The following is a 23,914-nucleotide window of genomic DNA, read 5'->3' as shown; positions in this document are numbered from 1 at the left end:
AGTGTTCTTGGGAAGTGAAAATTCTGTTTACTTTATTAATTTTCTTGTAACTGATCATTCTTTCCTTCATCAAATGGTAAAAGCTGTTCTGTATGTTTATTTTTCTTTCTTTCTTTATTTATTTTCCGTCGTCATGTATTTCAGTGTTCTAGGGAAGCGAAAATCCTGTTTACTTTATTAATTTTCTTGTAACTGATCATTCTTTTCCTTCATCAAATGGTAAAAGCTGTTCTGTATGTTTATTTTTCTTTCTTTCCTTATTTATTTTCCGTCGTCATGTATTTCAGTGTTTTTGGGAAGCGAAAATCCTGTTTACTTCATTAATTTTCTTGTAACTGATCATTCTTTTCCTTCATCAAATTGTAAAAGCTGTTCTGTATGTTTATTTTTCTTTCTTTCTTTCTTTATTTTCCGTCGTCATGTATTTCAGTGTTCTTGGGAAGCGAAAATCCTGCTTACTTTATTAATTTTCTTGTAACTGATCATTCTTTTCCTTCATCAAATGGTAAAAGCTGTTCTGTATGTTTATTTTTCTTTCTTTCCTTATTTATTTTCCGTCGTCATGTATTTCAGTGTTCTTGGGAAGTGAAAATCCTGTTTACTTTATTAATTTTCTTGTAACTGATCATTCTTTTCTTCATCAAATGGTAAAAGCTGTTCTGTATGTTTATTTTTCTTTCTTTATTTTTTTTCTGTCGTAATGTATTTCAGTGTTCTTGGGAAGTGAAAATTCTGTTTACTTTATTAATTTTCTTGTAACTGATCATTCTTTTCTTCATCAAATGGTAAAAGCTGTTCTGTATGTTTATTTTTCTTTCTTTATTTATTTTCCGTCGTCATGTATTTCAGTGTTCTTGGGAAGTGAAAATTCCTGTTTACTTCATTAATTTTCTTGTAACTGATCATTCTTTTCTTCATCAAATGGTAAAAGCTGTTCTGTATGTTTATTTTTCTTTCTTTCTTTATTTATTTTCTGTCGTCATGTATTTCAGTGTTCTTGGGAAGTGAAAATCCTGTTTACTTTATTAATTTTCTTGTAACTGATCATTCTTTTCTTCATCAAATGGTAAAAGCTGTTCTGTATGTTTATTTTTCTTTCTTTCTTTCTTTATTTTCCGTCGTCATGTATTTCAGTGTTCTTGGGAAGTGAAAATTCTGTTTACTTCATTAATTTTCTTGTAACTGATCATTCACATTCTTACCTCTGCAGCAAAATGGTAAAAGTCATTATATTTGTTGTATACATGTACATTTTTTATCTGTTTCAATGTTCTTAAGAGAAAATCCTGTTCATTACTCTTGTCAATGATATCTTACAGCATATATATTTTACCCTGCATCAAAAGACTTAAGCGTATTCTTCCAGGTGTATAGTATTATATTCTCCTATTTTGTACCTCAAAGTTCCTAAAAAGAGTCCCACTTAATTTCATGTTTATTTCTCCTGTAACTTATTCTTGGTGCATATATTTCCCTCTAAATCAAAAGAATGGCAACAACAAAAAGTTATTCTATATTTTTTTTTCTGTTTCTTTATCTAAGTTCCTAGCAAAAGAGATTTCCAGTTAATTTCATGTTTATTTGTTTATGTCTAGATACATTTTTTTTTTTTTATACATATGGGCGTCATAAATTCTTTCCTCTCTTTCATTATTTTTTACTGATGCACAGCTTAATCCCACACATGCTCACCAAACCCCTCTTATTAAGCCATGGTGCATTATTTACTCATTGTACTTCTTCCGGCACTCCTAGGTTATATTTGTACTTTACTCATAGTTCCGTAAGGTTTGCGTTCAAGGGTTGCGTTGTTTTGCAAAGGCCGACGGTTGTAAAGGATGAGAAAAAATGGCTTTGTGTGAGGGTTGAAATCGTATGCATTCTCGGTTATGATTTTCTGTGCTTCTCCTCTGCTCTTTCATTTTTTTTTTTTTACAACAAAGGAGACAGCTCAAGGGCACAAAAAAAGGAAACATTATTGAAAAAAAAAGCCTGCTACTCGCTGCTCCTACAAAAAAGAATCAAAAGAGGTGGCCGAAAGAGAGGTCAATTTCGGGAGGAGATGTACCTTTATTTCTCCTCCTCCCAAGTATGCTTTATCTTTTATTTGTTTGTCATATTCTGGTTGTCCATGGGAAACAAGCACTCCAATATGTATTTCGTATATGCTTTATTACCTGTAAGCTATTCTGAAAAGCACAGAGTTGTAGAATGGGACAGATTGTTAAGTTTTGATATGGGAGAGGATTGTAAAGAGCAAAGAAGTGGAAAAGTGTTGAGTTGTGAAATAGGAGAGACTGTAAAAATGTGAAAAGGATTGTTGAGTTGTGAATGGGGATGGTTATTTTTATGCATTACCCATAGCACCAGTAGGCTCTCTTGAGGGGCTGGGTGGATGGCCCCAGCCCGTTAGTGACAGGTGAATTTTGTTTTAAGTGGGTACTGTGATGTATGACTTGCTTAACCCATGCCTCCCCCCCACCCTCACAGCACTTCTCATTGATATTAGGTTTGATTGAAGACCTGAACAGCATGTGGGTAATCTGCCACTCGGCGCTGGTTGAAAATTGTCAGTGTTTCGTGGTGGAACTTGAACCTGGGTTGCCGGGATTGCCACGTCCATGGGGTGACCACTCAGCCACCGCCTCCCCAAAGAGTGGCAAAAGGTGCGAAATGGGTGAGGATTGTAAAGAGTTGTGAAATGGGTGAAGATTGTAATGAGTTGTGAAATGGGTGAAGATTGTAATGAATGGGTGAAGATTGTAATGAGTTGTGAAATGGGTGAAGATTGTAATGAATGGGTGAAGATTGTAAAGAGTTGTGAAATGGGTGAAGATTGTTAACTCCTTTACTCCGGCGATGGTGACGGGTGTCCAACGACGTCACTGTATGGAAAGGGTTAGTCCTCTTCTAAACCTCTTAATCCTTTTCCATTTCCTCTTAATCCTCTTTTAAACCTCTTAAGAGAAAATTGAAGGGGATTAAGAGGAATTTAGAGGAGGATTGAGAGGTTTAAAAGAGGATTAATCCTCTTCCATTTCCTCTTGACCCTTTCCATACTGTAACGCCAATGTCTGCGTCACGGATGGAAAGGTTTAAGAGTTGTGAAATGGGTGGAGATTGTAAGGAGTTGTGAAAATGGTTAAGATTTTTGTTATATCATTTTAGTTATGTAAAAGAAAAAAAGCTCCAGTATTTAGTTATATATTTAGTTATTCATTCCAGTATTTAGCTTTAGTTGTGCATGGTAGTGAACAAAAGGCCAGTATTCAATTTTATTCATTTTGTTTCCTATACATAATTTTGGGAAGTGCAGTTTTTGTAAAAAGGGAGAGATTGTAAAGAATTATAAAAAAAAAATGTAAAAGGCGTTGACCCGGTAGCAGTGACGGGCCAAATTTGTGGCTTTACCGTGTAGTATCGACGGGCCAAATTTGTGGCTTTACCGTGTAGCAGTGACGGGCCAAATTTGTCCCATGATATAAACCCCCCAAAATAAATGATACATAATCTGATCACAAATGCTTTGATATATGTTATGAAATGGTTTGTGTGAGGGGTGATTTTTTTCTCATTTTTCTCGCTTGGAGGGACCATTAAGAAACATGATCCCCACTGCTACTGGGATGAGGATATGAATTTCCCATCTTTTTTTATCAATACATATCCAGTTATCCATAAAATAATAAACAATCAAGAGTATGTCCGTTGAATCGCTGTGCTTCACTATATACATTTATTTTTGTACAATGGCTTGATGTTCCTTTGGTAGTAAGATATGATTGTCCCAAAGAAATAATATATTGCTCTATTACTTAAATGCTTGAACACTCATTTCTTTTTTTTATTTTTTCCCTTAATTATACTTTAGCAGGTAAGAAAAAAATTATCCCCAGAAATTCTTAACTTTGTCTAGATGTTTGCTTGTTTTGATTATTATTATTATTTTTTATTTTTATTTTGTCATGTAAGAAACGACAATTTGTTTATATGTGATTTAAAATTCCACACATTTTGATTGCTGTGTTATTTATTTTTTTTTTTTTTTAACTAGTGGGGAGATAAGAAATAAAGGAAGTAAAATGAAGACAAGCTTGTTTTTTACTTTTTCAGCTTGGCGAGACTAAATATTTGTGCTTTCTTAACAATATCCTCACACAGGTATTTGAGAAGATCTATTCCTATATGATATAAAAATTCCCAACATTATTGTGGTATGAACGTGAATCAGTTATTATTTTTGTTATCTTCATTTTTTTCATATACTGTTTTGGTAATATGGACGAAAATCAATGTATTCATGCATGATCTAAATATACGTGTTTTTCTATACTTTATTTACGTTATGCGGACAAAAAAAAAAATATTGTAGGCTTGGCGAGGTTGAATTTTCGCGGGTCTTTTTTTACATTATTTTACGCATGTATTATTCAAATTTTCGCGCGCTTTAATTTTTTACACGTATATGTCACATCGTGTTGAGAGGTGAGAAACATTAAAGACTTGACTGGCTGGTTTAAGGAAACGTGCTCAAGTAACACCCTCGAGCGAGCAGCGTTGACGTGTTGTTGGTCGTCAAGGCTGTGTGGTGTTTGTTATGGGTGACAGGTAGCCGAGATATGTAGCCGTTGCTTGGTCAGGCGACGTGGGACGAATTTGTCGCAAAGAGAACTAACTGGGTTGATGTTGCATGTTGATTTGATGGCCATTTATTGTTGGACTCGGTGAATAAAACAAGCCGTGTTTTATTGTGAGGTAACCAACTGTGTAGCCCCTCCCAACGGGGTCCCAATAACTTCGTTTTCGCGCTTGATTATTGATTTATTTAATTTTGAGGATTTATCAGAAACATATCAATGAAATGGAGAATCATATCAGAATTCCATGACTAATGGACCTTGAAATATGTTATGTACCGGTAGATATCAAACACTCGATCGTAGGAAAGCTCCTTCTACCGTAGGCAGACCACTCTTGTATATTTGTAATTTTAGTAGACAGCATCAGCCCTTACGAGATGATGTATCGGTGTAAATAAATAAATGACACTCCATAACAAGTTAATGGATCCCGCAATGTGCTAAAGGCTCTCAGAGAGGTCCTCATAGGCATTTCGTGACTAATAATGTCTACTTGTAATTTTAGTATATGAAAACAAGCCCAACGAGACGCTGTAATGACTCATGGAATGGAATCCATGACGAAATGTCAAAGCCTCCAAATGCTCCTGTCAAGCATTTTGTAACCAATATTTTATGTTTGTAATTTCAGTAGATGATCCACAACCAAACAAAATGATTCAAATGTGCGACTAAGCCAAAATAACAAAAATCCATGACAAAACCAGGGACTCCGAAACGTCAAAACCCATCATGCAGAAACATTCCCTTAGCCATTCTGTGATCACCAACGTGACTGCATAATTATAACAACCAGAAACAAACCCGAAAACACGACTCATCGGCGTCAATAACAAAAACAAGCCAAAAAACACACTCCAACCCTGCCTCAGTGTCCAACATGGCGGTGGACTCCTCGGGTCGGCGGGGTCTGTAGTCCGAGTCTCGCCCTGAAAACCACGGACCCGCAGTGAATGGTTGACCCCTGACCTCAGAACCCACACCCGGGGCCATGGCGGAGTCTGCGGACCCGCCCATCGAGGAGGTGAAGCGGCCCGAGGACATCATACAGATAGAGATGGCCGACAACCTCAAGTTCGCCGTGCTGATCGGGCTCATCGAGGTCAGCCAGGTCACCAACAAGGAGGTGGTCAACACGGTGCTGCAGCTGGTAAGGCGCCTTGACCTCGGGGGGGTTGGTAATGGGGGGTGGGGGGGGTAGTTCAAGGGGGATGGGCGCCGGTACCTTCCGCCTCCTCCTCCTCTTCTTCCTCTTGTTCCTCCTCTTCTTCTTCCTGTTAAATTGTTTCTCGTCTTCTTCTTCTTCCTTTTAAATTGTTCCTTCTCCTCCTCTTCTTCTTCCTCTTCAATTGTTCCTCCTCTTCTTCCTCTTCAATTGTTCCTCCTCCTCTTCTTACTTTTAAACTGTTCCTCTCCTTCCTCTTAAATTGTTCCTCTCTTGTTCCTCCTCCTCTTCCTCCTTTTCCATTTTTTCTCCTGTTCTGCTTTTGTGTTCTTCCTTCCTTCTCCTGTTCCTTCTTCGTCCTCCCCCTGTTATTCCTCTTTCTTCCTTGTTATTCCTTCCCCTCCTCCTCTTCCTCTTCTTCCTCTTCCATTTTTCTCCTATTCCTCTTTTGTGTTGTTATTTCTTCCTTGTCCTCCTCCTCCTATTCCTCTTTCTTCTTTATTATTCCTTCCCCTCCTCTACTTCCTTCCTCTTTCTCTTCCTCCTCCTCCTCTTCCTCTTCCACTTCTCTCATATTCATATCTTTTGTGGTGTTTTTCCCTTCTCATATCATCGTCCTCCTCGCATGGTATTCTTTTTCCTCTTTCATCCTGTTTTTCCGTTCTTCCTTATTCCTTCACATCCTCTTCTTCTTCCACTTTTCTCGTTATTTCTCTTGTGGTGTTATTTCTTCTTTCTTATTATTCCTTCTTCGTCCTCCTCCTTTTGCGGTTTTTCCCTATTCCTCTTTCGTTCCTGTTCTTCCTTATTTCTTCGTGTCTTCTTCCTCGTCCAATTTTCTCGTATTCCTCTGTTCTTCCTTCCTTCCCTTATTATTCCTTCCTCGTTCTCCTCCTCCTTCCTGCTTCTTTTTATTCTTTCTCCTCTTATTCCTCTTTCGTACTGTTATTTCTTCCTTTGTTTCCTTCTACGTTCATCTATTTCTGACATTTTATTCCTTTTTGCTCTTCTTTATTCCTCTTTCTCCTCCTCCTCCTGTTGTTCCTTCCTTCTCTCATTCTTCCTTCCTCCTTCCATTTCTTTCTGCTCCTCTTAGTTCTTCTTTTTCCTCCTCCTCCTCCTATTGTTTCATCTCTTTATTCCACCTTCCTCTTATTTCTTCTTGTTCTTCTATGTTCCTCTTTCTTTCTGCTCCTTTATGTTCCTCTTCCTTTCTGCTCCTCTATGTTCCTCTTACTTTCTGTTCCTCTATGCTCATCTTCTTCCTCTAAATTAAGAAGTTTTGCTGCTATCCTCCTATTCCTCAGTTTCCTTAGTGTTGTTGGTATCTCCTCCTCCTCCTATTCCTTCTCTCCCTATTTGTCTTGTCTTATCTTCCTTCTGTTATTCTTTCCTGGGGTAGTGTTGAATTTATTGTAGCCATCTCACGTGAAGTTGGTGTGTGCTACATTATGTGTCGTATTTTGGTCTCCGAATGCAGTGCAGTAACTAACAGCTTCTGGAAAATCAAAGAATCTTCATTATAATGATGTGAAAAGTTTATGTGCAGTGTAGCGTATCGCACTCTGGCAGCAGGGGGGTCAGGTCGGGTTAGGTTAGGTTTGATGAGTTTGTTTACGAGGAATACGTGTTATATGCTTCATGCTATGTGTGTGTGTGTGTGTGTGTGTGTGTGTGTGTGTGTGTGTGCAGGAAGAAGTGTATGTATGCCTGTATGTGTATGTATGTATGTGCCTATATGTGTGTTTTGATGTGGACACCCATATTATGAAACCAAAAGGGGTTGACACACACACACACACACACACACACACACAAAAAAAAAAAAGAAGAAATCACTGCTCCAATATCTCAGTTGGTTAAAGCGCTGTGCTGCCAGGCGGAGGTTCAAGCCCCGCTCAGGCTGTTTTTTTCCGCTGACATTGAGTGGTTACTGTCCCCCCTTGAGCAAGGAGGATGGGGTGTGTGGTGTGTGAGGTCCTGGCAGTACCTTGGGATCGACCAATGAGCCTTGCTCTAATCGGGAGGGTACTTGCTGGCGATTGCGAGTCCTAACTTGTTATCAGATCGTGGTGAAAAAATACACACACTGGAGGAGAAAGAAGAGAGGAAAATAACTAATAGAAGAAATAGAGTTTGGAAAGGACGAAAAATTATAGTAAATCATAAAGGAAGGAAGGAAGGAGGGAAGAGAGGTAGGAAAGGAAGCAGTTGTACATATAAAGAGGAAGGAAGTAAATAAGAAAGAGGAGGAGGAGAAGAGGAGGGAATACTAGGAAAAGAAAAAAATAGAGGCTGGAGGAGGTTAAGAAGCAAAAGGAATAACATAAGGAAGACCAGTGGTAAGAGAAGGAGGGGGAAGGGGAGAAGGAAGAGGATAAGGATAAGAATGACCAGTAAAAAAAGTGAGAAAGTGGAAGAGAAATAGCAGAAGGAAGACTAGAATCAAGTGGATGAAGTGGAGAAAAAGAAAGAGGAATAGCGGAAGGAAGACCAGCAGTAAGATGAGGAGGATAAGGATAAAGAAGACCAGTTAGAGGAAGGGGAGGAAGTGGAAAAGGAGGAGGAGGAGGATCAGGATGACCAATTATAGGAGGAGATCAAATTCAAAAGTCTAGGAAGAAAATTTAGTATTTCTCCAGAATCACACCCAACTCACCCTGGCGGTTGACATCGTTTTTTCTGATAGATTTGAACGTGCTCTTCATCACCTTGCTATCAGTTGATATCGCTAATTACTCCTTTCTGAGATTTGAACAACCAATTAAGTACTGAGAGGTCGATATTCTAGTGGCATTAGGTTACTATTTTGGCACTAATTGGATACGCACCAGTTTAACCCGGTAGCAGCGACGGTCCAAATTTGTGAGTTTACTGTGTAGCAGCGACGGGCCAAATTTGTGAGTTTACTGTGTAGCAGCGACGGGCCAAATTTGTGAGTTTACAGTGTAGCAGCGACGGGCCAAATTTGTGAGTTTACAGTGTAGCAGCGACGGGCCAAATTTGTGAGTTTACAGTGTAGCAGCGACGGGCCAAATTTGTGAGTTTACAGTGTAGCAGCGACGGGCCAAATTTGTGAGTTTACAGTGTAGCAGCGATGGACCAAATTTTTGCCATGATACAAACCCCCCTAAATAAATGATACATAAATTGATCACAAATGCTTTGATATATATTATGAAATGGTTTGTGTGAGTAATGATTTTTTCTCATTTTTTCTCGCTTAGAGGGACCAATAAGAAACATGATCCCCGCTGCTACCGGGTTAAAAGCAATAGGTGATAGGTTACTAGTCTAGCGTCGACAAGTTTATATTTTAGCAGTGTTAGTTTACTATTCTGACGGCAGTTGATTACTATTTTAGCGGTGATGAAGGTAGAGTTAGTGGCATGTGTTATAGCTGTATGTGGCCTCGGTGCTCATCTCTGTTGCATTGGCCTTGAGTGATAAGTTACCGTTTTAGCAGCAAAAGGTTACTATTTTAATGTTATAAGTTTACTTTATGTTAGGTTAAAGGGGGGGGATCTGATTGTAAAGGATTATATGGCATAGGCGTGGGTTCAGGGATGGCCTGCTCTGCCTTCTTGCATTGGGTGTAATTCTGGAGTTTTATTGAAATTTTGAGAAGTTACATATACATACCTTTTTTTTTATTGAAATACATTACATTGACGCATGCCTTTTTTTAAATTTTATTGAGATACATTGACGCATACCTTTTTTTATTGAGATACATAACATTCATGCATACCTTTTTTTATTGAGAGTATAAATAAGTTAGTATGTAGAATTTGAGTAAAGACAAAATTTTATTGTTTTTCTCATTAGCTACTAAGTAAAAACTAATGAGAAGATTGTGAAAATATACGTCTTTTCATTCCATCACAACACAAAATAAAACAAAAGCATTTATTCCTTTTTGTTATTTCTGATCTTAAATTTATGAGATTAAAGAAGATAGTGCAATTGTTTCTCTGTGTGTGTCAGACTGTTCGCTATGTGTCAGAATGTTCGGTCGACTTGAGTTGTCTCATTTATTTTTAATCTGTGGTGTGTGTGTGCGTGTGTGTGTGTTTGTGTGTGCGTGTGTGTGTGTGTGTGTGTGTGTGTGTGCTTGGGTGTGTGGGGGAGTGCTGGTGGGGAGGCTGGGAGGTGGGTGCTGTTGAGTGGCTGGGTGAGATATGCGGGCAAAGTGTTTTCTTTTTATTGAGTGGGCATCCTCTTCATCGCTGAGTGACACGCTGGGACGGGAGGAGGATGTGTGTTTGCTTAGGCTGGTGGAGTCTTTGATTCTGCTATAACATTGACTGAAGCTTGTTTGTTTCATTCGGTTATACTGTTGAGTATACATTTGTACTTCTTGGCTGCTTATACTTTCCTGATGACTTTGTGTCTTAGTGATCTATACTTGTCACTGTCATCCACTGTGTGTCTTAGTGATCTATACATGTCACTGTCATCAATCAATCAATGGGGGCATACGCTGGAGGATGCATCACCTCACTCACCCTCTGACGTCAAGTATAGGGGTCCCTATGAACAAGTTCCCATGCAGGCTCCCTTCCCATCCTAGTACCTTAGGCGGGAGTCATCAACTCGCTCAAACCATAAGCTTTGTGTGTGTCCCCTTGGCCTCCTTCTCTCGTCTCCACTGTCACCGCACTTAGAGGCTCTGGTCCTCTTTTGCATTAGTCGTTGATATTTGAGGTGACCCAAGGCTCATCATCCAAGTGGACTCATACAGACATTAACAGGAAGGAGGAGTGGTAGGATTCCTTGAGTGTGTCTTTGTAATTTGTTCTGCTCGTACTTTTCATCCTTGGCCTCCGTCACCCTGGCCTAAGAATGATGAGTAATCCACTACAATGCCAGAGTCTGTAATGGGATGGTAAATAGTGATATTGTATTTCTCATGGGAAAGTGTGTTGGAACAGGGGACCACAGCACTGACAGGGAAGGGCTGCGGCTGAAGGTGGGCAGAGGTAGAGGAGGGAGATGTGGTTCCCAAGGGTCAGTCAGGGTAAGGTGAGAGTCTTGCGGTCGTGTGTTGGGAAGTCAGCCACTTGTGTGAGGTGCAGATGGTCTGGGAGGCTGGGGATGCTGAGGTTATTGAAGTACTTTCAGATGACTAGTCAGAAGCTCTACTGAAGTATGTACCTTGCCCTGATAAGGTGTATGAGACCCCTTTCCCTGGCGGCATTACAGGGAGGTGAAGAAAGCTCGCAGTACCCCAAAGCCACAACCTTAAAATAGTAACACCATATCATTATTGGTAAAAGCTGCCAGGGAGAAGAAGAAGAAGAAAAAGATGATGATGATGACGATGAATACAAAGAAAAAGAAAAAAATAATAATAATAAGGAAAAATGAAGAAGAGAAGAAGGAAAGAAGACAAAGCAGAAGAAAAATAAACAGTAAAAGAAGATGACATGCAATAAACGACTGAGGCAGCTCTCTGGGGTGCTTTGACAGGCGCATCCCTGACCCACACGGCCTCCCCTCCTCCAGCGGGTAGCCTGGCAGGGCGGCGGAGTGTTGTGGCACAGCATAGCGACGGCTCCACCTTGCCTGTTGCTGCAGAGGTGGTGGAGCAGCGGGGAGCCGGGAATGTTGGTGCCCTCAAGGATGAGCTGCAAGGCCTCGGGTGATGGCAATGACGCTGCAGTTGACCGACCTCACAGTGACGGTGTAATGCAGGAGTGTTACCGAAAAATTGAGTCGTGTTTAATATTGTAACTTTTAGTCTCCACCTCAATCATATACTAGTTCCGCTATATCTATTTTTCTTTCCTTCAAACTCACAAATCATCTACTCTTCATTCATCCACCTCATTTTAGTGTAATGTTGGAGTGTTACTGAAAAATTGAGTCATGTTTAATACTGTACTACTCTCTCAATCTCCACCTCAACCATATACTCTTCCACCATATCTATTCTTTCCTTCAAACTCACGAATCATCCACTCTTCATCCATCCACCTCATTTTAGTGTAATGTTGGAGTGTTACCAAAAAATTGAGTCATGTTTAATACTATAACTCATTCAGTCTCCACCTCAACCATACACTCTTCCACCATATCTATTCTTCCTTCCTTCAAGCTCACAAATCATCCACTCCATTCATTCATCCACCTCATTTTAAGATCTCCGTCTCCAGGATGCAGCTTAAGGGTGAAAACAAAACAAACAAAAAAAGTCGACCAGGTGCAACTCTTGTAAAGAAAACAGAATTAGAGGGAAAAAAGAAAGGGTCAGTTTTGGACGGAGAAGTGTTTTGCTGCTCCTCTCTTTTTGTTATATTGGGTGAAGAATAATAAGTTTGTAGACTCTGAGTAAAGGTTAAATTATAATGTTTTTCCATGAGTTTATTGGGTAGAAAGGTGACATGTGTTGGCAGTGATTTGTGCAGGATGTTAACAGCCTCTGCAGCTCTAGGGGGAGGCATGGGCAGGCCACAATGGGCAGGCCACAATGGGATCTTGTTATATACGTATTTGTGTGTCTGGGTTGCTCGGTGTCCTTTTTGTGACTGCGTCCATGAAAAATTCCACCTCACTTAACCGCTGAAATTGCATTGTATTTTATCCATTAAAATTCCACTTGATTTCAGCTGCTGACAAACATGGCTGTCAGGGCACCCATTACTCTTCTTGAACCGGTACTTGATTGTCGGCACATTCTCATCACTGTAACACTGTGGGCGCTGAGTACACTGCTGCCTGGTGTGTGGGCTGAACCATTGTACACCTGGGGGCAGCAAAGTGTGTGTGTGTCAGTGTCGAGCAGAGGTGGGCGGGGGCAAGGCTGGGGTTGACACTCCTCACACAGGCTGTCAGCGGTGCACAGACTAACATGAATAGCTTTCGGTGGAAGAACATTCTTTGCAGGGGTATACCAGCCCCCCCCACACACAAAAAAAATGATGGTGCATTTTTCATATTATTTTCAACAATTAAGCACATGAAAACAATAATAAAGCAGGTATATAAAAAATAAGGTATTGTCATTATTTTTAGTGATTAAACATAGGAAACAGAAAAAAAAATATAAAAGTAAAAATATATTTGCCTTATCCGGGAGCATGATCGTACAAACATTAAAGAAGATGTATTATTCAGATACATAGTGTGTGAAATACTGCAGCCGCGGGGGTTGTGTGGATATACATATTAATAGCACCCAAGTCTTTTTATAAGCTTAATCAATAAAAAATATCAAAACCACAATTTTTTGGTATATACCTGTTTTTTTTCATGTGCTTTATCAATGAAAATATTAACAAAAGGCTACAGTTTTTTTTATATAACACTTTTTCTTCTCTGCTTCATTCATTAAAAAATCATAATGTTGTTGTGGTATCCCAGTTTTTTTTTTTACATGTGCTTAATTGTTGAAAATAATATAAGGTCATTTTTTTGTGTGTGATATGTCCAGTGTATGTAAATGAAGGGGCTGAGGGAGACTTCTGAGTATAGATGTCTCTCTGCTGCTTAACCTTACAGAACATTGCATACATACATACATACATACACACATACATACATACACACATACATACATACATACACACATACATTCTCAAATCTATCTTTAAAAATACACAGTCTGCAGAAATGGCACTGATAAAGGAGTTGGGAATATTTGTGTGTGAAAAAACAACAACTTCGAAATACTTATATATCAGAAATACTTAGAAATACTTGGATGTTATTTTCTTCATAAACTTAATTATTCTAAACTATACAAAATAATAGATCATTAATGAGAAAATACTTATCAATGGAGGTCTTTATGTATGTATGTATGTATGTATGTATGTATGTATGTATGTATGTATGTATTTATGTATGTATGAATGTGTGTGTGTGTGTTAATCTTTCTAAAACAGGACTCACCACATTATCTCCACTTACTCATCCACATCATCCACTCATCCATCTCATTCTTGGGTCTTTCAGTCTCCACTGCATCCACATGCTCTTCCACTTCATCCATTCATCCATCTCATTCTTGTGCCTTTCAATCTCCACTGCATCCACGTACTCTTCCACTTCATCCATTCATCCATCTCATTCTTGGCCCTTTCAATCTCCACTGCATCCACGTACTCCTCCACTTCATCCATTCATCCATCTCATTCTTGTGCCTTTCAATCTCTGCTGCATCCACGTACTCTTCCACTTCATCCATTCATCCATCTCATTCTTTTCCCTTTCAGTCCTCCCCTCATCCATATACTCATCCACTTCATTATTATCTCTTCCACTTCCTTTTCCTTTTTCCCTCTTCCACCTTTCACTCACATCATATCATCCACTTATCCATTCATCCACTGTAATCACTTAACATCCACCTTACCCACATACTCACCCACTACATCCATTCTTCCACCTTATATATCATCCATTCATCCACCTCATTCTTGGACCTTCCACGTGACCCAATCTTCCACCTCACTCACACAGTATCATCCTCTTCATCCATTCATCCACCTCTATAAGCTCGTTCAATCTCCACCTCAACCACATACATACTCATCCACCATATCTATTCTATCCTACTAACTCACAAATCATCCACTCCATCCATTCATCCATCTCATTTTAAGCTCTCAATCACTGTCTCACTCATCCACATTCTCCTCATCCACACCGTTCACCTCATATTTGTCTTCATAACCTCAAATTCACTCATACTCATCCACTTCATCCATTCATCCACCTCATTATAAGCTCTCAATCTCAATCTCACTCATCCACATTCTCCTCATCCACACCGTTCACCTCATATTTGTACTCTTCATAACCTCAAATTCACTCATACTCATCCACTTCATCCATTCATCCACCACATTTGAAGTCCACCCAGCTGCTCATCCTCCCTTTCGGGCTGGTCGATAAATGGGTACCTGGGGAAACCTGGGGAAGGTAAACTGTGGTAACCCGGATGTCACACCTGGCCCTGGGGTAATGGGTTCTTTCCCGCCTCACGCTCAAGGGCTAACGTGACGGAGATGAGCAATAAGGCCACGCGTAGTTATAGCGTAGGACCCCAACTCTACCCTTACCTTGAATCTCCACCTCATCCACTTACTCATCCACGTGATCCATTCTTTCGCTTTACTAATATATCATCCAGTTCATTCACCTACTTTTTTTTTTTTTTTTTAGAACCCCAACTCTGCCCTTACCTTGAATCTCCACCTCATCCACTTACTCATCCACGTGATCCATTCTTTCGCTTTACTAATATATCATCCAGTTCATTCACCTACTTTTTTTTTTTTAGGACCCCAACCCTTACCTTGAATCTCCACCTCATCCACATACTAATCCACTTGATCCATTCCACCTTTCTGATATACCGTTCGCACATCGACCTGTTTTTTTTCTTTTTATAATCAAGGGTAAAGTAGCGAGAGGAAGAGGGTTAGATCCATATTATTGAACGTATATACCAGGCTCCTATTACGACTATTAATTTTTTTATATACTCAAGGTAAAGCAACAAGACGAAGAGGGTTAGATCCATATTAGTGAACCTATACACCCCTCTCCTATTACGACTATACCCAAGGCCACAGAGAAGATTAACCGGGTTCTCATAGGTGATTTTCCCGTTTCAAGATGCAGAAGTCGGGTAAAAATATCGCTAGCATCACTTAACAGTCCATAAGAATCCATGCAACTTCTAATAGAGGGTTTTCAAACAGGGGAAGTGAGGCTCCGATACATTTGATAATAGGAGCTTTAGAAGGAGAGGCAGAGCGGGGGGAAGGAAGGACAGGAGGGCTGGGCAGTCGTGGGGTGATTGTTTGGTAATGTATTGATGCGGGAATTATTTATTGGGCAACTTGTTTCATCAGCGGGCTATCTCCACCTCATCAGCCTTCGTCCTTGTCCTCCTCCTCCTCCTCCTCCCACTCATGCCACACTCCGCGTTGTCATTCCCTCGTCGTGCAGAGAATATTGACAAATAGGAAAAATTACACCGTTGACAAATACACTTGGCCACTACTACTACTACTACTACTACTACTACTACTACTACTACTACTACTACTACATAATAATAATAATAATAATAATAATAATAATAATAATAATAATGATAATAATAATAATAAATTAAGAATAAGGATAACTTTTCAAATTCGAATTCATTCCTTGCTTTACTCGTGTTTTATTATTTTTTCTATCATTATTGTCATTATTATAGATGATGTTGTTTTTATTGTTTTTGTTATTATTATTACTATTATTATTATTATTATTATTATTATTATTATTATTATTATTATTATTATTATTATTATTATTATTATTATTATTATTATCATTATTATTATTACTTTGTTGTAATAAGTCTTAAAGCTGCATGCATGCACGCGAGAGCACACACACACACACACACACACACACACACACACACACACACACACACACACACACACACATCGACGGGAGTGGTGGAGATCAATAAATGAATCATGTGTGTGTGTGTGTGTGTGTGTGTGTGTGTAACTTGACAGTGAAAATAAAAGATTCTATATTTTTTGTCTGTTATTATTATTATTATTATTATTATTATTATTATTATTATTATTATTATTATTATTATTATTATTATTATTATTATTATTATTATTATTTTATTATTGTTATTTTTATCATTGTTATTTATTACTATTATTTGTATTATAGCTTTCTAAGTGTCTTGCTGTCCTTTATCTTCCACCTTTGATTAGATAGTTAGTGTAGCTTGTCACAAACAGCCTCGTAAGGACCAGCAGGTCTGCTGTTGTTTGTTCTTCCTTTGTGTTTCCTTTGTGTTTGTATCATCTTCATGGAAGTGTGAATATATTTTTCAGAGAGAGAGAGAATCTTCATCATCACTCAGGTAAATGATGCCACCTGTGTTAATTAGTGCGTTTGTTGATTGATTACCCGTCAGGTGAGAGACCCCACCTCTCTCTCTCTCTCTCTCTCTCTCTCTCTCTCTCTCTCTCTCTCTCTCTCTCTCTCTCTCTCTCTCTCTCTCTCTCTCTGTGTGTGTGTGTGTGTGTGTGTGTGTGTGTGTGTGTGTGTGCGCGCGCGCACGCATTTCCTGTAGAAATATTCCCTTAATTAATTAATTTACATAAATAACTTGCTCTTGAATATTATATTATTATTATTATTATTATTATTATTATTATTATTATTATTATTATTATTATTATTATTATTATTATTATTATTATTATTACTATTAGTATTATTATTATTATTATCTCTTGTGTGTGTGTGTGAGAGAGATGTGAGGAATGAAAATGAAAAATGAAATTCCTCATATCATCTCTCTCTCTCTCTCTCTCTCTCTCTCTCTCTCTCTTGTTTCTCTCTGTCGGTGCCAACTTTTGGGCGTGGAACAAATTCTCAGTCATTTATTTCCTTTTTTTCTTTTTCCACTCCTTCCTCTTCCTGCCCCCTCTCTACTCTCTCTCTCTCTCTCTCTCTCTCTCTCTCTCTCTCTCTCTCTCTCTCTCTCTCTCTCTCTCTCTCTCTCTCTCTCTCTTCCATATTTCGTGCTCGTACCATGAGAGAGAGAGAGAGAGAGAAAGCTGGATCGATATTCTAAACAGACGAGAGAAGGATAAGCAAACTTTGTCCCTAATAGACGTAGTAGTAGTAGTAGTAGTAGTAGTAGCAGTAGCAGCAGTAGTCGTAATAGTAGTAGTAGTAGTAGTAGTCGTAATTTTAGTAGTAGTAGCAGTAGTAGTAGTAGTAGTAATAGTAGTAGCAGTAGTCGTAGTAGTAGTAGCAGTAGTAGTAATAGTAGTAGTAGTAGTAGTAGTAGTAGCAGCAGTAGTCGTAATAGTAGTAGTAGTAGTAGTAGTAGTAATAGTAGTAGTAGCAGTAGTAGTAGTAGTAGTAGTAGTAGTAGCAGCAGTAGTCGTAATAGTAGTAGTAGTAGTAGCAGTAGTAGTAATAGTAGTAGTAGTAGTAGTATTTGTAGCAGTAGCAGCAGTAGTAGTAGTAGTAGTAGTAGTAGTAGAAGTTGATGATGGGTTGATAATATATTCATCTTCTCTCCCCATGCGGTCTCTCTCTCTCTCTCTCTCTCTCTCTCTCTCTCTCTCTCTCTCTCTCTCTCTCTCTCTCTCTCTCTCTCTCTCTCTCTCTCTCTCTCTCTCTCTCTCTCTCTCTCTCTTCTATTCATCTCTTAAATTTTCAAAGATTCCTCCTCTCTCTCTCTCTCTCCTCTCTCTCTCTCTCTCTCTCTCTCTCTCTCTCTCTCTCTCTCTCTCTCTCTCTCTCTCTCTCTCTCTCTCTCTCTCTCTCTCTCTCTCTCTCTCTCTCTCTCTCTCTCTCTCTCTCTCTCTCTCTCTCTCTCTCTCTCTCTCTCTCTCTCTCTCTCTCTCTCTCTCTCTCTCTCTCTCTCTCTCTCTCTCTCTCTCTCTCTATCTCTCTCTCTCTCTCTCTCTCTCTCTCTCTCTCTCTCTCTCTCTCTCTCTCTCTCTCTCTCTCTCTCTCTCTCTCTCTCTCTCTCTCTCAATCATCATTCCGTGCAAGGTAAAATTCGCAAAGCATGTATGGCGATTAACATTCTCTCTCTCTCTCTCTCTCTCGCTCTCTCTCTCTCTCTCTCTCTCTCTCTCTCTCTCTCTCTCTCTCTCTCTCTCTCTCTCTCTCTCTCTCTCTCTCTCTCTCTCTCTCTCTCTCTCTCTTCCGTCTAATTAGTTTTTTCCCGCGCGTGAAAATTCGCCTTCGCCTTGCATAAACTTTTTCCTTTAAAATTTCACGAGAGAGAGAGAACTATCATCACCATCCATGAATCAGTTCCCATTGAAGAGGAAGACGGAGGGAAGAAGGAAGAGGAGGAGGAGGAGGAAGAGGAGGAGGAGGAGGAGGAGGAGGATAGTGTTATAGTCTTAACTCGGGAGGTTGTGGGTGAAATATGGTCTTCCTCCTCCTCCTTCTCTTCTCCTCCTCCTCCTCCTCCTCCTCCTCCTCCTCCTCTCCCTCCTCCTCTTCCTCTTCCTCTTCTTTCTTTATAACGTCATCAAGGTGTGTACGTTTTGTCTGTGTGCGTGTGGATATGTACGTTTATGTATGTATGTATGTATGTATGTATGTATGTATGTATGTAATTGTTTGTATGTATGTATATAATTATGAGAGAGAGAGAGAAACTGGAAAAGTGAATCAGAGAGAAGAAGAGAGAGAGAAGAAGAAAGAGAGAAGAGATGGACTGTTAAATAAATCCTTGCCTTTCCTCCCTCCCTCCTTTCCTCCCTTCTTTCCTCTTTCTCTCCTCCCTCCCTCTCTCCCTCCCTCCCTCCTACCTTCTCTTCTTTTTCCTCCACCAAAAGCAAATACCAGCAGGGTTTTGTGGAGAGAGAGAGAGAGAGAGAGAGAGAGAGAGAGAGAGAGAGAGAGAGAGAGAGAGAGAGGCAAATATCTCTGCAGCTATCTTTTATTTATCTCTTCCTTCCTATGTTTGTCTATTGGTTTGTCTCTCTCTCTCTCTCTCTCTCTCTCTCTCTCTCTCTCTCTCTCTCTCTCTCTCTCTCTCTCTCTCTCTCTCTCTCTCTCTCTCTCTCTCTCTCTCTCGTTTGTCCTGCTGTAGTTCGGGCATTTCCTTATTACGCAAATCGACCGGGAGAGAGAGAGAGGCAAATATCTCTATAGGTATCTTTTATTTATCTCTTCCTTCCTCTGTTTGTCTTATGGTTTGTCTTTTCTCTCTCTCTCTCTCTCTCTCTCTCTCTCTCTCTCTCTCTCTCTCTCTCTCTCTCTCTCTCTCTCTCTCTCTCTCTCTCTCTCTCTCGTTTGTCCTGCTGTAGTTCGGCCATTTCCTTATTATGCAAATCGACCGAGAGAGAGAGAGATAAGGGAGATAAGATCGTGCATATGTACGCTATGTTTAGTGTGTAACGTGGCACTCTCTCTCTCTCTCTCTCTCTCTCTCTCTCTCTCTCTCTCTCTCTCTCTCTATCTCTCTCTCTCTCTCTCTCTCTCTCTCTCTCTCTCTCTCTCTTTACGAACTTTGCTCTCTGTCCCCTTCCTTTCCTTTCCATTTCCCCCACTCCATAATTCTCTCTCTCTCTCTCTCTCTCTCTCTCTCTCTCTCTCTCTCTCTCTCTCTCTCTCTCTCTCTCTCTCTCTCTCTCTCTCTCTCTCTCTCTCTCTCTCTCTCTCTCGTTTCAACATATTTTTTCCCTTCCACCCTCTTTCCTTCTCTCACTCCATCTCCCTCCCTCTCTCTCTTCCTCCCTCTCCCTCTCCCTCTTACACCCTCTCCGTCTCCCTCTCCCTCCGTCTCCCTCTCCCTCCGTCTCCCTCTCCCTCCGTCTCCCTCTCCCTCCGTCTCCCTCGCCCTTCCTCCCTTCCTCTCTGTCCTTGTCTTTCTCCCTTCCTCCAAGCATGAGTCATGCAGATGTTGAGTCAGTGTGTGTGTGTTTGTGTGTGTGTGTGTGTGTGTGTGTGTGTGTGTGTGTGTGTGTGTGCTTTGATTGGGTGTGTGAGCTTGTTAAAAATAAATGACTGAACCACACACACACACCTACGCACACACCTTGGAGGCTTACATCGATCGCCTCTGTTAGTCATAATTTATCAGTGTTTTCCAAGCACTGAGAGAGCGAGAGCGAGAGAGAGAGAGAGAGAGAGCGAGAGAGAGAGCGAGAGAGAGAGATTTTTTGCTTAACCCCAGTTCAGCACAAGTACACACATCCCTCTCTCTCTCTCTCTCTCTCTCTCTCTCTCTCTCTCTCTCTCTCTCTCTCTCTCTCTCTCTCTCTCTCTCTCTCTCTCTCTCTCTCTCTCTCTCTCTCTCTCTCTCTCTCTCTCTCTCTCTCTCTCACTCCATCACTCTTATCTTGTCTTACCCTGCGATAAGAGTTGATAATAAAGCCGTTATTTCCACGTGTCTGAAAAGTATGGGGGAATTTTTCATGTCCCTCTTCTTACCTCAGACTAAATCGTAATGGGTCTGCAAGATGTCGGAAGGTTTATACAAGGCAACTCCTGTAAACCTAACCCAGCCTACCACCACCTCTCCTACTTGTCCATGACCTTACCTAACCTTTTCTTTGTGTATCGTATTGGCACACACTACACCGCCAAGCCTGTTCCACTCCCACCACTCTTAGAACGGCATTCCACCTCACATCCACTATTTCGAACTGCCAGAAGGGAGATCAATTGGGTTTTCATAGGTGTTTTTTTAGGTTCAGGGTACAGAAGAAAGGTCAAACTACCACTTAAGGTCATAAAACTACCCGTGGACATACCCAGATCCCTTCGAAAGCCTTGTCAAATATCGTCACCCTCATAAAATAATCGCCTAAGTCATTTTTCAGTAATTTCCAGGTTTTTGTCTACATCAATTTTTCAACACGTGACGCCCGTTTTTGTATAGTTGCCTTCGTCATTCAGGGTGTGAGTGTTCTAGAATTGGCCTTTTAATTTCTGCCTAAATCTTAAGCCAAATGAGATAATGACAGTTCTTTTCCTATTTCCTGTAAAGTAGAAAATAGTGACTTAGGCGGTTTGTTTATCATAGTGACGATATGTGGACTTGGGCGCAGAAATGATTAAGAATACGGCCCTTTTTTTAATATTGTCACTCACCACATAACTGCCATGCCTGTTTAACGCATCCACCACTTTTGAAGAGAGAGCCCGGGTTCGATTCCCGGGCGGAGTGGAAAAATTTTGGCGGCTTTTCCGATACCCTACGCCCCTGTCCACCCAGCAGTAAATGGGTACCAGGTATTAATCGGGGGTTGTGTCCCGTCTCCTGGGGTCTTTTCACTTCTCCTATACTTCCTTCCCCTTCTGTCTCTCTCCGGCATATGCCCACATGTTGCGCCGACTAAACGAAACTTTCCAACTTTCCAACCACTTTTGATAAACCAAGTCTTGTTTATTTCCTTGTTGAATCTGAATTTATCCAACTCATACCGATTTCTACGTGTTCCTTCCATTTATATACTTTGATCAGGTGTCCTCGCATTCTTCGCCTTTCCAGAAAATGCGAGTTTGAATGTATAAGCTGATGGTAAATTTCTCAACATTTGTATATATTTTGTCATCGTTCCCTGCAGATATTCCAACGTCAATATTTGGTAGGCATCGTTTTATTATTCATATTGTTGTTTTTATTCTTTTTGCATCATTATTTTTCCCTGCATCCCCCGCTATTTCCTCCTCCTCCTCCTCCTCCTCCTCCTTTCTCTCTCTCTCTCTCTCTCTCTCTCTCTCTCTCTCTCTCTCTCTCTCTCTCTCTCTCTCTCTCTCTCTCTCTCTCTCTCTCTCTCTCTCTCTCTCTCTCTCTCCTTAGATAAGGGGGAGATAAGCCTGATTATGAAAACATTTACATGGAGATTCTAACTCGTACAGAGAGAGAGAACAAAAGTTCTGCCATTACAGCAATAACACAGTTGTTTATGATACCACACACGCTTTCTCTCTCTCTCTCTCTCTCTCTCTCTCTCTCTCTCTCTCTCTCTCTCTCTCTCTCTCTCTCTCTCTCTCTCTCTCTCTCTCTCTCTCGTTTTTGTAATGAAATTCGGCGATTCTCACCCCGAGATTTTAATTGCAAACAGAGAGAGAGAGAGAGAGAGAGGGTAAAGTGGGGATAAGTGTGAAAAGGGGACAGAAAAGGGAAAAAAATGGAAATGGAAAAAATATAGGAAGTAAAGATCAGAGAGAGAGAGAGAGTGTTTACTGCAGCAATAATGATCATAAATTACTTTCATTTATTGCCTACCGAATTAGTTTATTACGCTGTGAATGTATGTATATGTGTGTGTGTGTGTGTGTGTGTGTGTGTGTGTGTGTGTGTGTGTGTGTGTGTGTGTGTGTGTGTGTGTGTGTGTGTGTGTGTTTTTCTTTGTGTCAGAGAATGTTTTTTTTTTGTGTGTGTGAGCATATGTGTGTATGTGGGTGTTTTTGTGTGCGTGTGCGTGTGTGTGTGCGTGTGTGTGTTTTTGCGTGCGTGTGCGTCTGCCAATCATTTTTAATCTCTTGTTTGTGCATCTACTGTGACCTTTGAAGAGAGAGAGAGAGAGAGAGAGAGAGAGAGAGGTGGGGGGACAGGATTAGGAGAGGAAATCTGTTATCTGTTACCTCCAGACTCTCTCTCTCTCTCTCTCTCTCTCTCTCTCTCTCTCTCTCTCTCTCTCTCTGTGTCATGTTTCTTTAACTTTGTCCATATAACATTTCTTCCCTTCATTCGTCCCTTCCTTCCTTCCCTCTTTCTTTACCTCCTTTTCTCTTTCCTTTTCTTTCGTTAATTCTCTCTTTATCCATCTCTTTCCTTTCTCTTTCATTTATTCTCTATCCTTCTCTTTCCTTTCTTCATTCCGTCTTTCGTTGCTTCCTTCCTTCCTTCTTTCCCTTTTTCCTTCCCTCCTTTTCTCTTTCCTTCCTCTTTCGTTAATTCTCTCTTTATCCTTCTCCTTCCTTTCTCTTTCGTTTATTCTCTATCCTTCTCTTTCCTTTCTTCATTCCTTCTTCCGTTCCTTCCGTTCCTTCCTTCCTTCCCTCCCATCCATTCTTTGTTTATTGTTTTTTTTCCTTCTTTCCTTCCATCCATCCTTCCTTCAGAGTTGTTACAAAACTTTCTTGGATGCTTCCCTCTTTTACATCCCTCCTCCTCCTCCTCCTCCTCTTCCCGCTAGTCTTTCCAACCTCCTCCTTTACCTACTCCTCTGCTTCATCCATCCCCTTCACCCCATCACTCCTCCTCCTCCTCCTCCTCCTCCTCCTCCTCCTCCTCTTGGATAATCACCAGGCAATCACCACTGTCCTCTCCAGCCTCCCATTAATTTCAACGACCTCAATAGACCTGCAGGAGGAGGAGGAGAAGGAGGAGGAGGAGGAGGAGGAGGAGGAGGAAGTAGAAGAATGGCAGGCGGTCGGTTGTTGGGTAGGTAATGAAGGGGCGGTGACTGAGAGGAGGAGGAGGAGGAGGAGGAGGAGGAGGAGGAGGAAGGGGTAGCAAGCATATGGAAGGAAAGAAGTAAATGAAGTAGTAGAAAAATGAAGAGGAGGAGGAGGAGGAGGAGGAAGGATAAAAAAGAGTAAGTAAACGAAGAAAAGGAAGATGAGAAGAAAA

The 23,914-nt window shown here is 40.5% G+C and overlaps 1 protein-coding gene and 2 long non-coding RNA genes across 3 annotated transcripts in view; 1 reads left to right on the top strand and 2 right to left on the bottom strand.

The window, feature by feature from the left end:
* Window positions 1–341: 341 nt before the first annotated feature.
* Window positions 342–5,045, bottom strand: LOC126981773 (uncharacterized). Its single transcript, XR_007734132.1, has 2 exons — window positions 1,164–5,045; window positions 342–454 (listed from the first exon to the last, which is right to left on the bottom strand). It is a non-coding gene; the product is annotated as an uncharacterized LOC126981773 (long non-coding RNA).
* A 478-nt stretch (window positions 5,046–5,523) lies between these two features.
* LOC126981764 (neurobeachin-like) overlaps window positions 5,524–23,914 on the top strand; it is a 237,496-nt gene continuing 219,105 nt past the window's right edge. Inside the window, exon 1 of the mRNA XM_050833292.1 lies at window positions 5,524–5,790. Within this exon, the coding sequence (XP_050689249.1) occupies window positions 5,632–5,790 (159 nt within the window). The 5' untranslated portion in view covers window positions 5,524–5,631. The remainder of the gene's footprint in view (window positions 5,791–23,914) is intronic.
* On the bottom strand, window positions 14,851–15,853 carry LOC126981770 (uncharacterized). Its single transcript, XR_007734131.1, has 2 exons — window positions 15,123–15,853; window positions 14,851–15,009 (listed from the first exon to the last, which is right to left on the bottom strand). It is a non-coding gene; the product is annotated as an uncharacterized LOC126981770 (long non-coding RNA).

This window comes from Eriocheir sinensis, chromosome 49, assembly GCF_024679095.1.
Source record: "Eriocheir sinensis breed Jianghai 21 chromosome 49, ASM2467909v1, whole genome shotgun sequence".
NCBI lineage: Eukaryota > Metazoa > Arthropoda > Malacostraca > Decapoda > Varunidae > Eriocheir > Eriocheir sinensis.
This window is presented reverse-complemented; position numbering and strand designations above follow the sequence as displayed.